Source organism: Rhinolophus sinicus, linkage group LG01, assembly GCF_036562045.2.
Source record: "Rhinolophus sinicus isolate RSC01 linkage group LG01, ASM3656204v1, whole genome shotgun sequence".
NCBI classification, from domain to species: Eukaryota; Metazoa; Chordata; class Mammalia; order Chiroptera; family Rhinolophidae; genus Rhinolophus; species Rhinolophus sinicus.
In genome coordinates this window covers 209,353,634-209,375,283 of record NC_133751.1, presented here as the reverse complement: position 1 = coordinate 209,375,283, position 21,650 = coordinate 209,353,634, and the positions used below count along the sequence as shown (strand labels likewise).

The window sequence follows — 21,650 nt, the reverse complement described above, 5'->3', positions numbered from 1 at the left end:
CATGGGCCAGTGGGCTCTCAAACACAAGGTTGCCGGTTCAATTCCCGCAAGGGATGGTGGGCTGCGCCCCCTGCAACTAGCAACGGCACCTGGACCTGGAGCTGAGCTGCGCCCTCCACAACTAAGACTGAAAGGACAACAACTTGACTTGGAAAAAAGTCCTGGAAGTACACACTGTTCCCCAATAAAAGTCCTGTTCCCCTTCCCCAATAATAAAAAAAAAAGAAGTCTTCCAACCTCCACCCACGTTTAGATACTTGTCACAGCAAGGATCTAGGACTCGGTAACACTTTCTTGTAGTTTATTTGGGACAGGACGAAAACACCGTAAAATGAGACTCCTACAAATGACACAAAAGTGTTTCTCAGTCTGGAGGCTGGAAGCCCAGGGGCAGGTGCTGTCCGGTTTGGTCTGGTGAGAACCCCGTCCTCATAGTGGTGTCCCCACATAAGCTGGCAGTGGGGTGAGGGAGCGCTCGGGTCTCTGCTACAAGGGCACAAATCCCGTCATCAGGGTGGAGCCGTCGTGTCCCACTCCCCTCCCAAAGGCTCCCATCCTCTTACCATCACTTTGGGGTGAGGATTTCAACATGTGAATTTGGGGGAAACATTCAGACCACAGCATCTAGAGACCCTGATGCTGGCATCACTGCTGGATGCTGAAAAAAGCTGGGAGCATCAAGGGACACCCAGCCCTGCAGCTCACCCTTGCCTGCTGACAGCTGGAAAGGGCACTTGGAGGGCAGCACCCAGAGCCGAGCCGAGAGATGAGAATAACTGACCCGGTCACTTGGTCATCTGCCCCCGACCCCCATGCCATTGACTTGTTGGGAAGCTGGTGACGAATCCTACAAGGCGTCTCCAGGCTGCTTTCTGGGCCCATCTGGGCTCCCCATAGAGTCTGACTTGTCCCCCTCTCCCCTCTATTTCCTGTTGTCTGGAGTCAATCGAAAGTTCTGGTTGGATACACACTTCCTGAGGTTGCCCCCTGGTGTCACATGAGGAACTTCACAATCGGCTCGACTCACTTTGCTGGTGCTCAAGTCTGCAGGCTCGGAGGGTGACAGCGTGGTCCTCCATTCAGCTTCCGTCAGACTTTCACAGGAAGGCTTTGCCACCTGAGGGTGCTAAATCCTGATGCAGCTCGGTTGTGTTCCAGTTACTTTGGGACCAGTGGCTGCAAGTGTCGGGGAGAACTGCCCTCCCCCCACTGGGCTCACTTTGGTTTCCCTGAACAAGTTCACACTTGCGTAAAAGCTTAACTTTCCCTGGCCTTGGCCAAGGAAACAGCCCAAAGCTATAAAAAGCCTTCTTAAGAACTTGAGCCAAGGTATTTGAGGACTTGCCTGAGACAAGATCTCAAAGGATGGAGAAGGTGCTGCGGAAAAGGACAGTTTTTGTATACTGAGAGTCAGAGAAGAAAGGTTCTGTGAAATCCACTGGTGGCAGATGAAGAGGGCGGGAGGAAGCACAGCGGGAATCTCTGAGTTGGGTAGGAAGGGAAGTCGGAAACGGTGCAGCACAGTTAACACTTAACACTCATAGTGAGTAGAGACCCATGTGGGCCACAGGTAACAGGGGTCTGCAGGTGGAAATGACTGAGGTCCCAAACATGTCGCCTCTGTGCCTGGACAGTGGACAGGCTCGCTTTTCCGAAGGAAGCTGTTACCTGGTGTTACCTGCCTGGCTAGGGATTAAGCTTTCCTCCAGTCACTGGGCTTGTCAGTCTGTGCAGCCCTTTTCTCACCTTGAACTGTCAGTTGTTGCACTAAGTGCCCTGGACCCTCGGCTGATGGGTGACGCTGTGGACTGTTTTTCACCTCCGCTCCTACAACACTATTGTCCATTCGATGGGATTCTAGTGAAGTGCAGCCTTTTCATGCTTGACAGACGGGAGGTGCCCCAATGACCCTATAGGTGGCCTGGTGGAATCCCCAATCCCAATGGCCTCTGAGCTCAGTGCCACAACTGCCCCCCACATCACCTTCCCCAGAGTTTCATGCCTTTCTGTGGGCAGAACCGGAAAATCATTTTGTAATGTGTTTTCCCATTTATTCTCACTAACCTGTGAAATTAAATTGCAGTGATCACGGCCCTTCACCCTAATTACTTTAGCATGCAATATACACATTTTTTAAGGAAAAAAGGAGTTTCCAATTCAAATTTTAATATTATAAATTGTTTTACTTAAATTCTTTGATTTTACCTCTTTTAAGAGGAGAATCTTGGTTCTGTGCTACATTACGTTCGTTGCATTATTCTACAGGACACAATCATTTCAGAATAATACTGAAGGGAGTTTTATTTTTCCACCTTTCTCATTGAAGATACAGTTCAACATATCATAATTGGAATAACAGATTTCTCTGGTTGCTTATGTCACCAACGTGATATAAAAGCTCATTTATTTAATTTCTACGATTCATTGTTCTCTGAAGTCAGCTTTGCGTATGTAAAACATCCTGCGACTGGGACATTGTCAAAACCGTAAGATACGGCACTGTTGGTTGCCCCACTAGGTGCCCAGCAGCAGCGCGCCCTTGGGCCCACCGTGCTTTTATCCAGCAAGCCCCTCAGACCGGCCCTCTGCACTGTGTCCAGGCCTTTGCTCACAGTGAATAACTCGGTTGGCATTTGTGCCACTGTATCTTTCGGATAGATTCCTAGAAGTGGGATTGCCCATCCCAGGGCGACAGCATACATGGCTTGTCCAGGCATCGCCCCTTCTGCACAGGACACCCCCGCAGATCGTGTGAGGTTGCCTGTCCCACCGACAAGTCTGTCGTCATATTTGGATTTGGACGAATGTAATCGTTGAGACATGGGATGTTGGGGTAGTTGGGATTTGCATTTCTCTTTGTTGTCTTTTTCTTCTTGATTTTTGGAACTGATGAGCTCTTTTGAATTAGAAATATTAATCCTAATGTTCCTAATTTAATTACAATTTTTATTGAGATAAATGTGCTGTTATGACAAAGTCCATCCTTTTAACCATTTTAAAGTGTACAGTTCAGTGTCATGTAGTGTATGCACAATGTTGGGAACCATTACCTGTCTACTTCCAAAACGCTTGTCACCCCAAAAGGGAACCGCACGCCCACCATTAGTCTCTGATTCCTGACCCCCACCCAACACACTACTGTTTTTTGTCTCATGTTATAAATACTTTTGAAAATGTTAAATGGTACATTTTTTTCCAGTATATATTTTGTCTTTTATTGGTCCTGGATTTTAAATCGTATTTAGGAAGGTTTTGCCCACTCCTCAGTGCCAAAGAAAGTCACTCATTTTTTTCTAGTACTTGTTTCATTTACATACTTCACAGTTTGATCCATGTGGAATCTGTCTGGTGCGTGGTGGGGTGCACAAGTGTGGTTTAGTCTTTTCCAAGCGGCTCACCAGTATCTGCATTTGCCCTGGACCCTCGCAGATGGTTCATCTGATGGCCGAGTCTGGCCTCATTTCTCCTCTAAGGGTTTTCCTGCCTGTTTTTGCTTGTTTTTTTGTTTCTCTCATACGAACTTTGTATTTATAATTAACTTGTTTAGCTCTAGAAGGGAAAAAAAATCATTCTGGTATTTTTATACAGATCACATTAAATTTATCAATTCACTGTGGAGAACTGTCTTCTCTGTCAGGTTTTCCTCTCCCGAAGCATGGTATTTCTTTCCGTCCAAGTCCACTTGGGTGTCTTTAAGGTACATATGAGTTTTCCTCACAAAGGGCCTCACATTTCATGTTCAGTTTATGCCGAGAATTTCATCCCTTTGTTGCTGTGGGAAGTGAGGCACGTTTTCCATTGTGTCTTCTGACTGACTGCATGTCCGCAGACTCCTGACCTGTTGCTTTAAACCTGCTGCTTTCCTGAGTGCTGTTGGTGTGTCTGTCATTCCTTTTTATGCTGCAAATACATGAGTATTTGATCCAAAAAGGCGAATGAGGAAGCGGGGCAGGCGCGTGTCCGTGCCCCCTCCCCCCCACTGGAGTGCCCTGGGGAGGGGCCAGGTGGGCGATGGGGTGCTGAAGACAGCTGTGCCGTCAGGACTCTGGCTTGGTCCGGAGGCCGCGGGAAGGCAGGGCTGGAAGACCTCTGTGGTCGCGTCTGGCTCAACCCTGCTTCATACAGTGGGAAACTGAGGCCACATTGTAGCCCTCCAACACCATGTCCCTGTGGCCCAAGAATGTCCCTGTGGTGGACAGCCGGGAATGGGGCTCTGGGCTGAGGGGCAGCGTTCGGAAAGCAAGTGGGGCTGTGTTGGCCAGGTAGAGGGCTGGGGGCCATGGGCAGCAGGCTGGCTCGCGCGTGTGCGTGCGCTCCTGGCCCATGGGAGCAGAAGGCAGTGCAATGACAGGAGACGCTGCAGTAACGGCTTCACGTTTCATCACATTGGCGTCACCTGGTCACCTGCCTCCTGCCCGGTCCCTGGGCACAAGGAACGCTGGTGGGGTCGCCCACCACTGCCGTGACACGAGGAATCAAACATACACCCCGTCCTCGGTCAGCTATTCCACCTGGAGCTCCACACCCCTGGTTCCTGCCACACAAGGACCCAGCCACAGGTGGGGAACCTCTCCCTCCACAAACGAAGTAAACAGCATTTGAGCCTCATTTGTGGGGTCAGCAAGACCCTCCGTTCCTCCAGACGTGGCCAGGCCCAAGGCGCCTTCAGGCTGCTGTCCTGACATGGTCACCCTTCAGGGGTGGAGCCCTGGTGTCGAGGAAGAGCTTGGAGTTCCCAGCTCCCTTCCTGTAGGGCCTGGGAGGCGACCCTGACTGTCTGGCTCCAGAAGGGGAGCAAGGGGAAGGGCCACAGGTCAGCACCAACGGCCAGCTCCGGGCCCAGGGCTGCCCCTGTGCTCCATGTCCAGGGGGCCTGGGGCTTCAGAGGAGGGGTGGGTGGGGAGGAGAGCGAAGCCTTCGGCCGAGGGCCTCCTCGGTCCAGGCCCAGGCGGCTTTCTCTGCCCAAGCCAGCTCATCGCTCCGGCAACAGCACGAAGAAGGCAGCCTTCAGGAAGCGGCCGAAGCTGCAGAGTGCGGCCACGAGCCAATGGGAGCGGAAGCCAGGGTCGGTGCTGACCACGCACTTGAGGACGTCGGTCTGGGAGGGAAGATAGGACAGTTAGCAGAGCTGCGGGAGCACCAGGCCCCTAGCACCTTGCACCAGATGCGGCCAAATCACTTGAAGGATTGCACGCGGCTGTTTAGTGAAGGTCTGTGGTCTGGTCTGGACTGAAGGCTCCAGCATGGGACCAGACCAGACTGTGAGCGTGCAGACAGTGAGAAGGGAAGGCAGGTGCTCGAAGCAGGCTGGCAGGCGGGACACCGCCAAGCAGGAGAGACGCCCGTGTGCCCCACGCCAGGATGCCACCAGCTCCCAGCTTGGCTTCTGCCTCCTGCCCACAGGGTTAGAAACACCCCTGGTCCTGCGGGGGCCTTGGAGCCTGGGATACCGGGAACAGGAGCAGGAACCAAGCTTCCCAGAAGCCCAGTGAAGGGCCACTCCTGATTTCCTTACTTCTATTCCTGCTGAGACGTGAAATTCTGTCCTACAGCCCGACCTTTTGCCATGCTGTCAGTCAGTGTCCTGGCCACCCAGTGCCCAGCCCCAGCTGGGCTCCATGGAGAGGGAGGGGGAGGGGACGGAGACCCCAGGGCCTCAGGGCTGGAAGCAATACTTCTGTGCCCAGTGCCATCTTCACGTGGGACCACAGTCCCAGCCGGTCACCTGACCTCAGCCCTTGGCTCCAACCTCTTAGCAGGGGCTGAGCTCCACCATCCTGGCCAATGCGCCCCACATTCCTGCCCACCACCCATTCTTCAGAGGGAACACAGATCTCTACGGGGGTGCTGGGGCTTTCCCACGCAGGGGCTGAGTTCTGGCTCCCCAAGTCCAGGGGCCCACGTCCATGGGCCACGTTCTGCCATGCGGGGCCCCGAGGCAGCAGGGTTTTCCACTGGAGTTGGGAGAGGGGTCAGCAGTGGAGCTGTGCAACAGGGGCGTCTCAGCCCAGCAGCCCTGCCTTGTGCCCTCCTCCAACCCCTAGCACCCCCACGAGCACTGGGGGTTCATGCCCCTCTTGGTACCCCGCAGCCCTGCACTCACCCATCCACCACGCCGCCGCAGCCAGGTCGCCAGGGTCTTGCGCACAAACTCCCCAAGGCAGTCGACGAGTGCGTGGACCATGGCAGGTTGAGCCTGCCGCACACAGTCCACCGCCAGCCCCGCAGCCACCAAGTACAGGGACACCACCTTGCCCCACGTGATGCCTACAGGGAGAGAGGTGGACTGGTCAGCAGAAGGCCGTCAAAACCCCAGCTCAAGTCCAGCCTGTGGGGTCACATCCCCTGCCATTCTGCTGATGACCAGTGTCGTGCGGGGAGGCCAGCAGGGTCTCTGGTCCCGCTCCCCACATAACGCAGGATATGGTGAGGCCAAAAAGGAACACCCACGGAGCCATAGGTAGGGGAGTCATACCACTACGGTCTCACTGGAGGCTGGGTTCACTGGACGTGCGACCTGCTGTCCCTTTTGTCTGCAACCCACCGACGACTCTCTTTCACTCTCCTCCGTAGCCGCAGCAGTTATATTAGCGGCTAATTGGCTAACTGGCTACAGCTGACGGCCAATCAGCCACAGCTGACGGCCATCTACTACCCGAGCCAGCACCTCCTCCACGTGAGGCCGAGAGCCTGTAAACTACTTTCTGGGGCTCTGTCCCCACACCAGGGTCAAAAGTTAGGGGCCAGCCCCTCCCCGCTGCATCCTACCTGAACAGGGTGCCCAGCTGTCATCTGCTACAGGTCAGTCCTGCTACAGGACACGTAGGCAGTTCACTCAGGAGGAAATGGGGGAGATGCTAACGTAATCAGAGTGGGACGCAATGGGCAGTAAGCGGCTACAAGGAATACATGCCTGGATCGTCTGTGCCCCTGAACAGACTGCAGGACAGTCTCCACAGAAACGCTCAGGCCCTCGGAGGACGACCTTCCCGACAGCTAAGCTGCTCAAAGGCAGAGCTGAGAAGCCCCATGGGAAGGTACGTGCAAGCTCATGGCATGAGCTTCCTTCACGTGTAAAAGCTTTATCATAAATCAATGAGAAACGAGAGAGGCCGCTCAAAAGAAACGTGACCACAGGAAATGAACAGCTGATTCACAAAAGAAAAAATACAAGTAACACATCAGACGTGAAAACCACTTACCCTCAGTAATAACCAGAGGGTAGATGAAAATGCGATGCTCACTGTAACCTGAGATTAAAGACCTAAATGCAACTCGACGATGCAGGTAAGGAGCTGCAGGGTCCTTGGCCGTGTCTGTGAAAGGACCATGCGCCCCTTCGGACCACTGCCAGAGCAGCACAGCTGTGCATTGTAAAACAGAAGCCCGCTCACATTAATGCCTATTTAGGAATGTTCGCAGCAGCCCTGTTCAGTCACCAGAAGGTAGAAATGAGAAAGCAGCCATTGCCTGTGAGTGCAAACAAACTGGTCCATCCACACAATGGGGTGCTACTCGGCCACACAGGGCAACGCACTGACACGCCACAGCAAGGATGAACCTCGAAAACGGTACGCTCAGCAGAAGCAGCAGACACCCAGGCCATGTTTGTTGTACGAGCCCATGGTGTGAAGTGTCCCAAACAGGCAGGTCCATGGAGACAGCAGTGTGTCAGAAATGGGGGGTGGGGTAGGGAGTGGCAGCTTCCGGACCTGGGCACAGGCATTCTGAGATGCCAACAGCAGGGTGGGGTCGCACATCGTGAATGCACTAAATGCCACCGAATTGTACTTTCAAATGGTGAGTTGTGACTTTCACCTCAATAAATATAAAACCCCATGTCAGCCCACATCACTGCCACTTCCCATGTCCTTCAGAATAAATCTGAGCCTGCAATCCCACTGAGCTCCGTTTCCCACGCCTGCAGTGCTCGCCCACCCCAAGGACTGTGATCAAGGCACCCCCTCCACCTGCTACCCAGGCCGTCAGAGCATCAGGCCCTGGTGATGGTGCTCGCACACCATGCTCCCCAGTTACCAGCTGCTTGTCCTGTGCCCTCCGTGTCCCCCAGGCCCCTCCCAGTAGGTGCTCGGCCCACCAGAGGGCAGGTGAAGGGTTAACATGGCGGGTGGGGCCCAGGAGCCCACCCTGGGGTCTGAGGGAGTGACACCAGGTTCTGTGGTGCCCCCTGCAGAGGACGGTGAGCTGGGAGGTCTGGAGAGAAAAGCCCGGTGGCCTCAGGTGGGGAGGGGGTTGGGAACCTCCTGTGTGTCCTGTGTTCTTTGAGCTTTTCTGTGTTTTGTTTTTTATGGACATATAATCTCGTTACCATAAATTAAGCCTTTTAAAGTGTGACATTCAGTGTTTTTAGTGCTTTCACAAGGCTGTGTACCCATCACCACTGTCGAGTTCCAAAACTTTCTCATCACTCCTTAAGAAAGCCCACACCCATGAGCAGTTCCATCCCCCAGCCCCTCTGCTTCGTCTCCGGACTTGCGTGCTCCGGAACAATTCAGAAGATGGAATCGCAGTCGGGCCACTGCATGTCCGCCTCCTTTCACTCACCGTGTTTTCGAGGCTCGTCCATGCTGTAGCATCCTTTCATGGCCGAGTAATACTCCACGTGCAGACCACCCACTCTGCTTACCCTTCCCTTGGGCTGGGCACTGGCCACTGGGGCTCGTGCTGCTCTGAAGCCCTATGTGCCCGTTTCCCTGGGAGCCGCAGGCTGTGTGCCCACGCTCCGTTCCCGTGGGGCTTCCAAATGCAGGTCGTCCTGACACATGCTGCCGCCCGGGGCTATGCCGGGCTTTGTGGCATCTCGTGCTGCTTTTGGCTGACGATGGCTGGTCTTTCACGGGCTTATGCAACATTCGCACATCTTCCCTGGAGAGATGAGCATTCAGATCCTTTGCTCGTTTTTAAACTGGGTCGTCTTTGTAGTACTATTTCTAAGAGCTTTTATCTTTTATGTGTTCTGATCTTTCTGTGGTAAAATATTTTGCTCTTGTAATAAAGGGGGGAAATGTGAAAACTCTTGGCAACATTTCATGGGGGGAAAAAATTCATTTTTCCACTGAAGTGAGTGAACTGAGAAACCCAAAGTGCAAGGACAGCAGCTGCCTCTGCCTTCAAGTGGGCTTGGCCACCAGGGAGCCCTGCCCTGCAGTCCCCGAGCTACCCACAGCCTGGCCAGAGCTAGAGGTGGCCAGGCCTGGCAGGGCCAGACCCCACGGGGCCCTGCAGGGGGGGAATGAGGAGGAAAGTTCAGCTTGAGGGTGAGCTAGTGCAAGGCCCGGCAGCATGGGAGGTGCTGAGGGCAGGGGGCAAGGGCCAGCAAGCACCTGATGGCTGGGGTTCGCCCTGTGGCGAAACTGTCTAAGGACCCTGAGGACTGGGATGGACAGGGGTGACAGGGAGCCTGCAGGCGGCAAGCAGGAGGGTACCTCCCAGGCCTGCCCTGCACTGGACAAGGCTCTGTTCTGGCCTCTCCTTTGTCCCCTGCATGCATAGCCACCACCACCAGGGACCACACCCCAACACCCGCTCAGTCCCAACCACCAGGAGGCCGGAGCGCCTTCTCACAGATGAGTCTTCCTTTGAAAGCCAGCCCTGGGCTCATAAACCAGCCACCCGACAGTCCGGAGATAGACATAGGCAGCCACCCACATGCCGTTGTCAGGCCCAGGACGTGGGAGCCCAGGAAGGGCCAAGGGCGGTCGTCAGCCCAGGACACCCTTGTACCCTGCTTCCTTCACTGGCCCACCCACGGTCCCCTCCACAAGGTGCCTGCCCGGGTCACCTGTGAGGGCTGCACAGCAAGTCCCAACCCCCAGCCCTGAGGACACTGGAGAACCTGCCCCCATCAGCCCCTCAGGCAGCCCCACACGGTCCTCGTCCTGGCAGCTTCTGCCCAGGCTGCTCAGCGCTGACCTGGTGGTGGTCCTGGAGAAGTTGGGGTTCTTCAGCTGGGGGTCCCCTGTCCCCACCAGCCGAGTCCCCACCACACAGGCCACAACTGCGGGAGGCCTACTGAGTCAGGCCCTGCTCTGCCCCCCTAACCTGGCCAGTCCAGCGGGGGCTGGAAGAGCCTCCTTGGGAGAGGACAGAGGAGGTCAACACCAGACACCCCCGAAGAGTGGGGCCGGCCTCTGATGGGTACAGTGGCCCCTCCACTCTGCAGGGTGGGTTGCATTTTTTGATGGTGGGGATTGTGGCTGTGCCCCAAAGCCCTGCTCTGCTGCTGTCCCAACCATCCTATAGAAGATGAGGGGGCGTGGCCTGGGGCCCCTCCTCCCACAGCAGGAAGGCCTTCCAGAAAGCCCCAGTTGGAAGGTGGCCAAGGTGGGTTTCCACCTTCCCCCTCTGGGTGGAGCATGGGGCTCTGAGGCCCCCAGGGGCCCCTCCATGAGGGTGGGAGTCCCCAGCCCAGAGTGCCGCCAGGATTGCTGGGAAAACACCTGTGGGTGGGCTGATGGGGAGGGCGTGCTGCACTGGGCTGGCTGGGCTTTGGTCACTTGGATGGTGACACCTGTTCCCCGCTATGCACCAGGACATAGGGATGAGACAGACTCGCAGAGCGTGAGGCGCCAGGACAGGACATGGAGTCTCAGGCAGGGAGAGCACGTCTGTGGACAACGGGTCCCAGCAGAGTCCCAAGGCGGGGACACGGGGACAGGGGTTTGGGGGATGAGTCCTATAGCCTCCGTGAGCCTGGAGAGGGTGCACAGACAGGCGGCAGTGGAGCTGGATCTCGGTGAGGGCCCAGAGAGGAGGCAATGGGAGCAGATGGGGGCATCCGGAGGGTCCCAGGTGAGACAGGTGTCGCTATTTTCCAAAGACAGGCCAGCAAGGCACTCCCACCCTCGTGCATCCCTCCCTGAGACTTGTCTTTAACCCTCAGAATTTGGCAGTGACACTGACTCCGGAGGCCATGTCATAAGAGACCAGCAGTGCCCAGTGGCTGCTCAGGATGCTCCCCCTTGGGCGCTGGTGCCATGCTGTGAGAAGCCCACGCCCCACGGGCCACATGCAGGACACCCTGACCCCACTCCAGCCAATAGCCAGCACCAACTGGCAGCCCAGGACATGCGGCCGAGCCAGGACTTTCGGTCACTGCAGCCCCAGCTGGTACCCGACAAGAACCATGTGAGGTCCGAGCCAGCTGCCTGGCAGGCCCACTGTCCTCAAAACCAAGGGAGGCACCACACCCCGGCCCCAGTGCAGACCCCGGGCGCTCTGGCACTGCGGGGCCTCCTGGGTCACGCGCTGGCCCACCTGCGCAGAAGATCTGGGCGGCCACGGCCAGCAGGGCGTCGGTCACCACGCTCTCAGAGTGCACAGAGATGTTCAGCTGGCGCGCCACGTTGCGGTACACACTGGGCCGGATCAGCTCCAGCTCGTCCCCTGCACAGGCACACAGCGGGTCAGAGGGGTCCACACCCGCCTGACCCCGGCCCACTGTCACATGGGCCTGGGACCAGCCCCCTCCTGGGCCCCATAGCCACAGCTGGCGTGGGGATCCCTTCTCACTGACCTGGCCTGTACCGGACCCCCACTGGACCCCCGCCTCATGGTCCCTGGGGCCAGGGATCCAGAGAGGTGCAGTGTGCCCCACCCCCAGACCTGCCTCTGGGGCCCGCCCCACCCAACCCCCCAGCCAGGCCCAAGCCGGCTGGGCCGGTGGGGCAGGAATCCCAGGGCCGTGCCTGATGGGTGACTCATGGCCCACAGCGAGCTGCCCAGGCAGCAGGCAGACCGGGCAGGTGGCCAGAACTCAACATGGGCAGGGACCGCACCGGGGACCCAAATAGGTGGGCAGCCCTGGCCACCGCCTCAGAGGGCGCCCTCCCTCAGGCCCCAGCACCGCTCAGTGGACCAAGAAGCTGAGCCATTGTCAGGAGTCCCCAGCCTGTGCCCTATGCCAAGCGGGTGTCAAGGGGGCAGCCACACTCGAGGAGAGTCTCTCTCAACAGCCCTGGCAGTGATGTGCTGGGAATCCCACAGCCCTCGGACTGGGTGTCCCCTGCCCAGCCACTTCTCCAGCCAAAGCAAACAGGGAAATGCCGACTGGACAGGCCTGGCTGATAAGGGCGCCTGCGTCATCCCTGAGGCCAGCTGCACTCCATCTAATTAATTAGGATCTGGAATGAGAGCAGAACTGAGTCCAGGCTGGTGGGGCAATGGGGGGAGGTGGCATGGAAATTCCCAGGGCTGGCCTGGCCGTTCCCACACACAGCCCTCGGGGCCTGCTGGGGACGGGCCCCGAGAGACTGACCATCGGGACGCAACCCAGCTTCTTCCTGTTTGCTGCTGCCCCAGGAGCTGGGCATCTGCTGAGGAGGGCTGGAGTGTGCTGGGGGCAGGGAGGCAGCGCCAGGCCGTGAGGGGCTCAGCTGAGCAGCTCTAAGGGCGGATGCAGTGAATGACACGTGAACGAGAACACTCCCTCTGGGGCCTTCTTAGCCATCTGGCAGGGGCTGTGCCCCAGGGACTGGACACGTCTGGGGAATGGCCTAGAAGGCCCGGTTTCTGAGAGGCCAGTGCTGGGCACTTGGCTCGCTGCTGCCCCTCAGGCCCAGGCCCACAGCATCGGGACCTCAGGGTGGAACACGGGACTGGGGACAGTGGCCGCCCGATCAGAGCAGCAGAGCCCGAAGCAGGGCTTTGCAAACAAGCGTAAACAATAGAGACACTGGGCCCAGGGTAGAGGCAGCCTCAAGCCCCTGTTCACAGAGAAGATGGAGGCTGCGGGACAGGGTCGCAGAGCAACACGGCAGAGGCAGGACTGATTTCCTCCTGGCCATTCCAGGGGCCTAGAGGCTCTGGAGAGGCCAAGGAATATCTTCTCCAGAGTCCTCTAGAAGGTACCCCCAGTGTCACCCCCACAGCCCAGCTGGAAGAAACAGCAGTGGGCAGCCGACCTCACGGGAGCCACGCACTCTGGACCCCGTCTGATCTCCCAACCCCACTTGCTCCCCACACCTAGAAACCTTTTCCCTCCCCTGAGGCCCAGATGGGACACCACCCCTCTTGCAGCCCTCCACTGGTCACCATGGAATCTATGTGTCCACCCCCACACAAACTCCTGGGACGCCAGGTACACACATAGCCCTGCTCCCAGGGGACACAAAGAACAGGGACAAGCAGACACCAGTGTCAGCCTGAAAAGAGACAGGGTGCTCCCCCGAACCCCAGAGCCTCGTCCCAGCCTCTCCCCACACTCTGCCTGGAGAGGACTGGTCAGAGCTCCCTGTCTTTGAGACCACCCGCTCTCCATGTGCCCCCTCCCAGAACTGATAATGGTTGGAGGGTCAGGACCTCAGTCCTTGTAGTCAAGTGGACTGAGGGGTCCAGGCCTTGGAGAAGGTGGAGACAGTTACTCGTCAGTGTGTGACCTCAGAAGCAAGTACCTCCAGGGGCCTACACATGACCAGCCAGACAGGTGGCTTCCCCAGCCCCATGGTGGTTTCAGCCGTCTTGGGCACCCCATTCTGGGGGGGCTCCTAGGAGGCCTCCAAACCCAGAGGAAAGAGCAGCGGAAGGCAGGATTTCAGTCAGTAATTGAAAAGACCTATTTTCCAAAACAAACATCAGGACACGTGGTCGGACAAAGCATTTTTGTGCCCAGCTGAGTACAAGGGTCACTCCGAAAGTTTAGCCACCAAACATTATTCTTCCTGGCGCTTTCTATCCTTTATGGTCAGAATGTCTGAAATCTGGGCTGAGCCGGCCAACCCGGGGAGGTCTCTGCAGTGCGGCACGGATGCCGGGGGAGTGGGGAAGCATCGCCTGGGTGGGCCTGCCTTGTGCACCTGGCAGTTTCCGGCCCCCCCGGCCAGCCGCCTCTAGGCCCGAGGGAGACTGAGACCAGGTTACCCCCTGGGCGGGCCACTGCGGAGACAGCTGTACCCCAAGGCGCAGCGGGCTCCGCCCCACCGACCAGCTCGGGAGGGGCAGCCTGGGGACCTCGCCCGCCAGGGCCGGGACTCACCCAGGCGCAGCAGCACCGCGCACACCTCAGCCAGGCGGCCGCCCCGGGCCGACGCGGCGCGCTCGGGCGCGTTCCAGGCGAGGCCGGCGCGCAGCAGCCGCGCGTGCACGAACTCCCGGCCGAGCGCCTTGGCCTGGGCTACCAGCTCCTTCTCGGTGGGCGAGCGGTCAAAGGCATCCATGATCTCCGCGGCGAAAACCGAGGAGCGCCGCAGCACCTCCATGGCGGGGACGCGAGCGAGGGGAGCCGCACCTGCGGGCAGACAGCGCTCAGTCCAGCCTGGCTGGCCAAGGGGGAAGCGGGTCCCGCGAGGAGGGCGGGCAGCGGGGCGCGGGACGGGGAGCGGTGTGCGCCCAGATCGCGCCCGCGCCCCTGCCGGAGCGCACGGAGAGGCCGGGCCGGGCGCGGCTCCGGGAAAGGCCGCGGCCAGCTGCGGGTAACCGTTCGTTTCTGTGCCACAAGTCTTTAAAAACACGGAGTCACATTCTTTTAGATTCCGGATCAAATCACAAAGATCCCCGCGGCTGCCGGGGACAGGAAGGACCGCGGCAAATGGCGATTTGCTCTGGGGCCGCCGTGCCCGCGCTCGAAGACGAGTGCGCCGGAGGGGGTCACCAACCAACCTGCTCCCAACTAGCGACAGCTAGGACCCCGGCCCGGCACCGCACTCCACGCCTCGCGGTCCTCGGTGTTTGTCCCCGGCCGGGCCGTTCCCATGGCGCGGTCGGCAGGGGAGGGACTCCGCGCTCGCCCTGCTCACCTCTCCCGCCGCATGTCGCGGGCACGGGGGCCGGGGAGGAGCTCTGGCTTCAGGATCTGTTGGTCGCCGTCTCTGCCGGTCGCGATCCCTCCATTCAAACCCGCGAGAGCGCGCCTACCCTGGCGCCCGCCGCGTCCGCTCCTGACCCCGGCTGGAGGGCGGAATGCGCGTGGCCTCGCGCGCTCCTGGAGCTCCCGCGGCGGAGTCGGAGGCGAGGGGTGCGCAGGGCGCACCGCACGACTCTCCGCCCGCGGGAGGCGAGGCTTGGGGCTTCGCCTTCTAAGGGAAAGGCAACCCCCAGGGCGGAGCCACGCCGCAGCTTCCCCGCCGCCTCCCCACTTAAGGAGGCCCGAGCGAATTCCCGGTATGTGCTCGGGGAGGGCTGCGGGGCTGGAGCTGTCCCCTATGTCACCCTGATTAGGACCTAGCTGTGGGCACCAGCCTGGATTCATACCCGGCTCCATTTTCTTAATTGATTCGTAGAGGTTCTTTATGTATTCTGGATATGTGTCCCTGGTCGGAAACATGGCTTCGTGTCGGAGATGGATACGTGGGTTTGCACTGTACTGATGAGATTGCACATACTCTGTGGTTCACTATTGCTTATAATGAGCAGGAGTTAGTCGCAATTAAGTCCAATTTACAGTCTTTTCTTATGCTTTTTCATTATGATGGTCTGTGTTTTCTTTTAGAAACAATTGTTTTATTAGCGTTCACGTGATGATGGGTCACAAATTAATTCTCGAGAATGGTGTGGTAGGGGGTCAGAACTCATGTTTTTTCTGTGTGGGTATCCAGTTGACCTAGCGTCATTTATTGAAAAGACCATCATTTTCCCACTGAATTGGAGAAGAGTCCCCATCATAAATCAAGTGTTGTATATGTGAGGATCTGTTCTGGACTCTTCTAGCCCACTGGTTTTTTCTCTATCCTTGAACCAACAAGCACAAACAACCGGGTTAACCAACTTGCCCTAATTCACACATACACAACCAATAGCTGCAGATTACATATTTTCCCCCCCGAGCACATAGGCTGTTAACCAAAACAGGCCAAATCCTGGCCCATAAAGTTGCAATAAATTCCAAAGGATTGAAATCATACAAGTGTGTCCTCTCTGGATTAAATTAAAACTCATTAACAGTAAAACTACCAGAAAGCCTCCAAGTGCTTGGAAATTTAACATCACACTTGTAAATAATCAATGGATCAAACACTAACTCACAAGAGAAGTTGTAAAATATTTTGAAGTGAACAATAGTGAAAATATGACATATCAAACACTGCAGAATGTACCAGGTCTGACAATTAAGTTCACAAACTTGTTGCAATGATGTTGCTAAACCTTTTTGATATCAGAGGGATTATTCATCATGAATTTGTACCAACTAGACAAACAATTAACCAAGTTTACTATTTGGAAGTGCTGCAAAGGCTGCTTGAAAAAGTTAGATGCCCTGAACTGTTCGCTAACAATTCATGGCTCTTGCATCACAACCATGCACCAACTCACATGGCACTGTTTGTGAGGGAGTTTTTAGCCAGTAAACAAATAACGGTACTGGAACACCTTCCCTACTCATCCGATCTGGCTTCTTTCTTTACCCAAAGATAAAGGAAATACTGAAAGGAAGACATTTTGATGACATTCAGGATATCAGGGTAATATGATGACAGCTCGGATGGCCATGACACTAGAAAAATAGAAATTCCAGAAAAAGAGTTCCAAAATTGCTTTGAAGGGTGGACTAGGCGCTGGCACTGGTGCATAGCTTCCCAAGGGGAGTACTTCGAATGTGACCATAGTGATATTCAGCAGTGAGGTATGTAGCACTTTTTCTAGGATGATTTCAGAACTTAATCATGTGACCTCATAGGTAAAGCAGTGCTTAGAGAAAAATTTATAGCTTTAGAAGAAAGGTTGAAAATTAATGCTCTAAGGTCCAACTCAAAAAGCTAGAAAGAGAATAACAAATTAAAACCAAAGGTGAAAGGAAATAATAAAAAGAGCAGAAATTAATGAAACAAAGCAAAAATTAGAGAAAATCAACAAAGCCAAAAGTTAGTTCTTTGAAGAGATTAATGGAATTGATAACCCCCCCAACACACACACACACGAATTCCAATACCAAGAATGAAAAAGGACATCACCACACATAGTCCAAAGGATAATAAAAAGATACTATGAACAACTTTGACAGTACATTTGAAATTTAAATGAAATGCAATTTATGAAAACTGACACTAGAAGAAATAGAAAATCTTGATAGTCCTATACCAATTAAATAAATTTAATTTATAATTTAAAATTTTCCTACAAAGAAAATTCTAGGTTCTGATGATTTCATGGAGGAATTCTTCTAAACAGTTGAAAAAATATCACCAAGCACACACAAACTTGTTCAAAGAACAGAAAATGAGGGAGCATTTCCCAACTCATTTTGTGAAGCCAACATAACCTTGATCCCAAAATATGTTGAGAACACTACAAGATGCTAGGAAAGCTATCAAACGTCTGCCTGCCTTGGCGTCCCCACCTGTAGAACAGAAAATACTAATAGCTACCTCCTGTGGTTGTTGACAGGACCTAATTAGTTAATCCATGTGAAAAATTACTTGTTGTGTAAGCAAGTGCTTGGTAATGTTAGCTGTTTTTGTGGAAAAACTAGTGAACCCTAAAATGTGAACATGCGTTTTAATGTTCTCTTCAATGCAGAACCTGTCACACCAGAGCAGCGTGTGCCTCTGGTGTTTCTGAAGAGCACTCAGGTTAGGGGTTCACTGTGCTTTGTAGATGGACATGTGGAAACTCCGAACAATAGAGGCACTTGCCCACGGAGTCGCTCCAGGACTGGGCGCAGCCAGATTGTGAGCTTGAGTCTGACCCCAGCCTCCCTGGAATGTACCTCTGTCTGGCGAGGGAGGGACCTATGCCTGCAGCCCTACTACCTTCCCGCTGACAGCGGCAAGTGTGGCGTCAGGCAACTTCTGGCTCACTTCCAGCCTCAGTTTCCTCCTGTACAAAATGAGATCCGGCTCTCTGTCTCCTGTCTCCTGGGGACAGTGGGTGGGTGTAGAAAGACTTCTTGGGCTCTGACGTGGAAGTGATGAATCACTGGGCATAAGTGGTACTAGCACAGCCCCTCAGTCCAGGAGCTTCCATGCCCAGAAGCAGTGGGCATCTTCCTGGACATTTGAGATCAGAGCAAGGCCATGTCTCAGGATATTCAATACAGAATGTTGATAGCAGTGAGGACCTGCTCCTGGCCCAGGAGCTGTGAGGAGCTTAAACCCATCCCGGGTACCTAGACCACAACACTTATCCAGACCTTTAAAAGCCTGGCTAGCCGGAGTCAGTCATCCTGTCCCCTGAAGTCTGCAGGAGGCTGTCCCAGCCTCCAGCTCCCTAAGGGTACTTTGACAGACCCCAGCCTACCCTTGGCCCTGATTTTCTGCCTCTGTAGAATTTCTGCTCTCCTCTCTTATCTGGCATCTGAGCCCTCTGTCTGCCCCGGAGTTGGCTCAGTGTAGCACTTGGTCCCTGGTTGGAGGGGAGCCTTCCGAGTGCCTAGAGTGTTAGGCACGGCCGGAGGAATGAGTTGCAGGAGGGAGACCAAAATTTGTCTATTAGAATTTATTTGGCTTGTTTGAGCTGTGGGAGGTCAGGCTAGAAAAGACCATAACCTCCCTGAGCAAAGAGGGGTATGGCTGTTACCCCTTCAATGCTTCAGGGGGTTTTCATTGACAAAGGGTTTCAGAGCCTGACCAAGCCCTCCAGCTCCACACCCTGGCCCCAGGTCACCGTCTGGACCACCCAGGCCGGCTGATCACAGCCTAGGAAATAAAGCAAGACAGGATCAAGACAAGATGGCTTTTAAGGTAAGGTTTCTGCTCTTGGCCTAGATATGGCTTAACCCAGAGCCCCAGCTGGCTTGAGCAATAGGGAGATTGGTTGAATCATGTGACTAAAATGTCTGGGGAGAGTTCCACTGGTTTCAGGCCTGGCTGGATCCAGGAGTCTCTTTTCGTCTGTGGGTCTGTCTGTGCTCCTTCGTGATGGCTTTGCTTTCGGGTAGCTTGTGTCAGAGTGATTGTAGACTAAGGCCTACAGCTCTCTGTCTACACCGCACAAATTCAGCCTTTTTAAGTTGAAAAAAGCCAGTCTTTCCAGGTAGCTCCTGGGGGTGCCCTGGGCCAGCAGCTTCTGTCATGTGCCCATTGCTTAACCAGCTGTCACTGGAAATAGGGAAAGTGTCTTGTTGTCAGGCCTGGTCACATACCTGGCCCTGGATGGGGGACAGGGGCCTGTCTGTGACACCAAACAGCATGGACAAGGGGGGGCTCATGAGCCCCTTTAGGAGGTGACATCCTGGCTTTCCATAAAAACCTGCTCAGGGCTATTGTGTGGGTAACAATTTGGGAAGCAGAGGGGTCCATAACCCAGTGATGCCAGATTTCAAAGTGAGTGGCAATACCTACCTCAGAGGTGGTGGGGAGGTCCCTGCCTGGTCCCCACTATGGCCATTCAAGAGGACAGGCACACGCAGGATGGTGTCTCCTCCCTCAGAGCAAATGCACAGGCCCCAGAGCACCCTGTCTGCAGCACTGCAGCCACCTCCAGAGCCTGTGTGGGCCTCTTCCTGAGCCCGGTCCTGGAGGGAACTGGGTGGCCAGAGTTTGCAGGGGCATGGACGTGTGTGTACAGGCATGGAGCTGAATGTGTGGAACTCACATGAGTCCTTTGGTGTGCAGGGCTTGCTGTGCCTGGAGGAGAAGGCTGGGGAGGTTCTTGGCGGGAGTCTGGCCCTCTGGGTTGGGTCCTGGCCTTTCAGGCCATTACACAGCCTGCTAGTCTAGGGCAAGCCCTCAGGTTTCATGGAGCACTGTGCAGGTTGGGGACACGATGCCCGCTGTACAGGGACCCACGAGTCCGTGGGCCTTCACCACAGCCTCTTTATTACATCATAAGAGCTGCTTCTGACTCCTCTGCTGCTGGCAACATGGTCTAGGCCACCAGCCCTCCCCCCTGCCCTGCCTGTCCACCCTGTGCCTGGGGACAGAGTGTTCTTTCAAAACCAACCACATGGATACATCAGTGCCTAGCCACCAGCAGCTGGTTTCACCCTTTGAGTGGAATTGGAGCCCCCCAACCTTTGTGGCCTCCTCTCCCCTCCATACCCCTTGGTCTTGGGGCTCCAGCCACACACCTCCTTGCAGATTATCAAAGACGTGAGGGCCTCAGGGCCTTTGCACTTGCTGTTCCTGCTTCCCTTGGTCTTCAGAGCTCTGCTCATGGTCATTTCCTCCTGCCCCCTGCCTCTCCCCCCACCCTGCTGAAGTGTCCCCCTCCCACATCATCTCTGTGCAAAGCGGTCTTCACAAGGGTAGCCGAGGACAAGGTGGGCCAGGAGGACCCGATGCGAGCCCCCAAGAGGTGTGACACAGTCTGCCCCTCACACACTCTCGGAAGTCCTAACCATCATCTCATTTCACATTACTTTATGTATACTCGACCAGGCACAGCCTGTCCACCCTTCTAGGTAGCTGTCCACCTCAGGCGACCCCTCATCCTCGGCGCTTCCCCTGGCCCTGGGGCAGAGCCTGTGCTGAGCACCTGTCTATACAGACTGAGCCCAGAGCGGGGGCTGCTGCAACTGTGGCCCCCCACCCCTCTCAGTGGGTTCCCCCAGTCATCTGCTTTTAAGGGGACAAGTTTATTCTACACCCAAGTCCTTCTTGCCCCTTTTCTCTTGAGGTACCAGATGCCCACCCCGCCATCAGCAACTGTGGTGGCAATGGGACGCTCAGCGTGAGTGACATATAACCTGCCTCACGCTGCTCTGACAGGAAGGGGATTCTGTGTTCCCCCCCCAGGAAGGCGGTCCCTCCACAGCGGGTCAGGATGTCATGTGACCACATATTGTGGGTGGAAGTGAGGGACGGACGGGGATCCTGGCCAAAAATTTATGGCGTCCTTGGACCCTGGAGGTGGTTTAGGAGCCCGGAAGTAGAAGAAATTAATGAAGTGGCCAAGTGGACATCAGCGTGCAAACCCCATGCTGGGCGGCCTCTCGTGGGTCACTGCCCACTGCCCGAGCACAACGCCCCAGTTGGGAACCTCGGAGGTGACCTGCAAGGGCTGCAGGCGGCTGGCTGGGGGGGTTCACCCCTTTGGTGCTTCTGTGGCCCCCACCCCACCCAGAGACAAAGGGGCCAAGGACTGCCTAGCTCACACGGTCAGAGCTGCACCCCACTCCCCACTCTGTTCCAGGTCCAGGGTGGGGGCCATGGGTGCTGCTGCCGCCCCCAGGAGAGCTGCATGGGGCAGAGGCAGGGGGATGGGCCCCTGAGCTAGGGACTGTGCTCCTGAGAATGGGTGTCTGTTCCCCGCTCCTCTGTTGACGCAGTGACCCTACAGTAACAGGAGGTGATCAGATGGGGTTTGAGTGACAGTGGGAGCACCTCGCAGCTTCCCACGGCCGAGGCCTGGGGGCTGCTGGCCCCAGGGGCCCAGACTGCCCCCCTGGACTGCCTCCTTGTTTGTTTTCTGTCAGAAGTGCTTTCTTCTTTATGAGGGATCTGAGCCCAGACCACAAGGGTTTTGTATAATCCCAGTTGAGTTCTTGATAAACAAGCTGGGAGCCCACACAACAAGCTGGCCAGGGAGGGGTCCACGCGTGGGGCTCCCTCCCACCCACGCACCTGCCTCTCCCCTCCCACTCATTCTGTAGGGGTCTGGAAGGGTGGGCTCCAGCTTGGGGAGGGAGGGCCCCGTGTGGACCGTCCAGGGTCAGCTGGACCAGCCACATCGCCACCCCCCACCATCAATTGCCCCACCCCCCCACACCTCCCATTGCCTCTGGCAGTACCATCAGTACTTATAAAATGTCTAAAGTA

At 55.9% G+C, this 21,650-nt stretch overlaps 1 protein-coding gene across 2 annotated transcripts; it reads right to left on the bottom strand.

The window, feature by feature from the left end:
- Positions 1-2,146: 2,146 nt before the first annotated feature.
- On the bottom strand, positions 2,147-15,027 carry BOK (BCL2 family apoptosis regulator BOK). 2 transcript variants are annotated; one of them, XM_019711677.2, is made up of 5 exons: positions 14,617-15,027; positions 13,994-14,245; positions 11,278-11,406; positions 6,104-6,267; positions 2,147-5,098 (listed from the first exon to the last, which is right to left on the bottom strand). In XM_019711677.2, the coding sequence occupies exons 2-5, from the start codon at positions 14,214-14,216 to the stop codon at positions 4,973-4,975; spliced, it is 642 nt and encodes a 213-aa protein (XP_019567236.1). In that variant the 5' UTR covers positions 14,217-14,245; positions 14,617-15,027; the 3' UTR covers positions 2,147-4,972. The 2 variants fall into 2 exon arrangements, with proteins under 2 accessions (XP_019567236.1, XP_019567235.1); XM_019711676.2 differs by having other exon boundaries at positions 14,754-15,026.
- Positions 15,028-21,650: the final 6,623 nt, after the last annotated feature.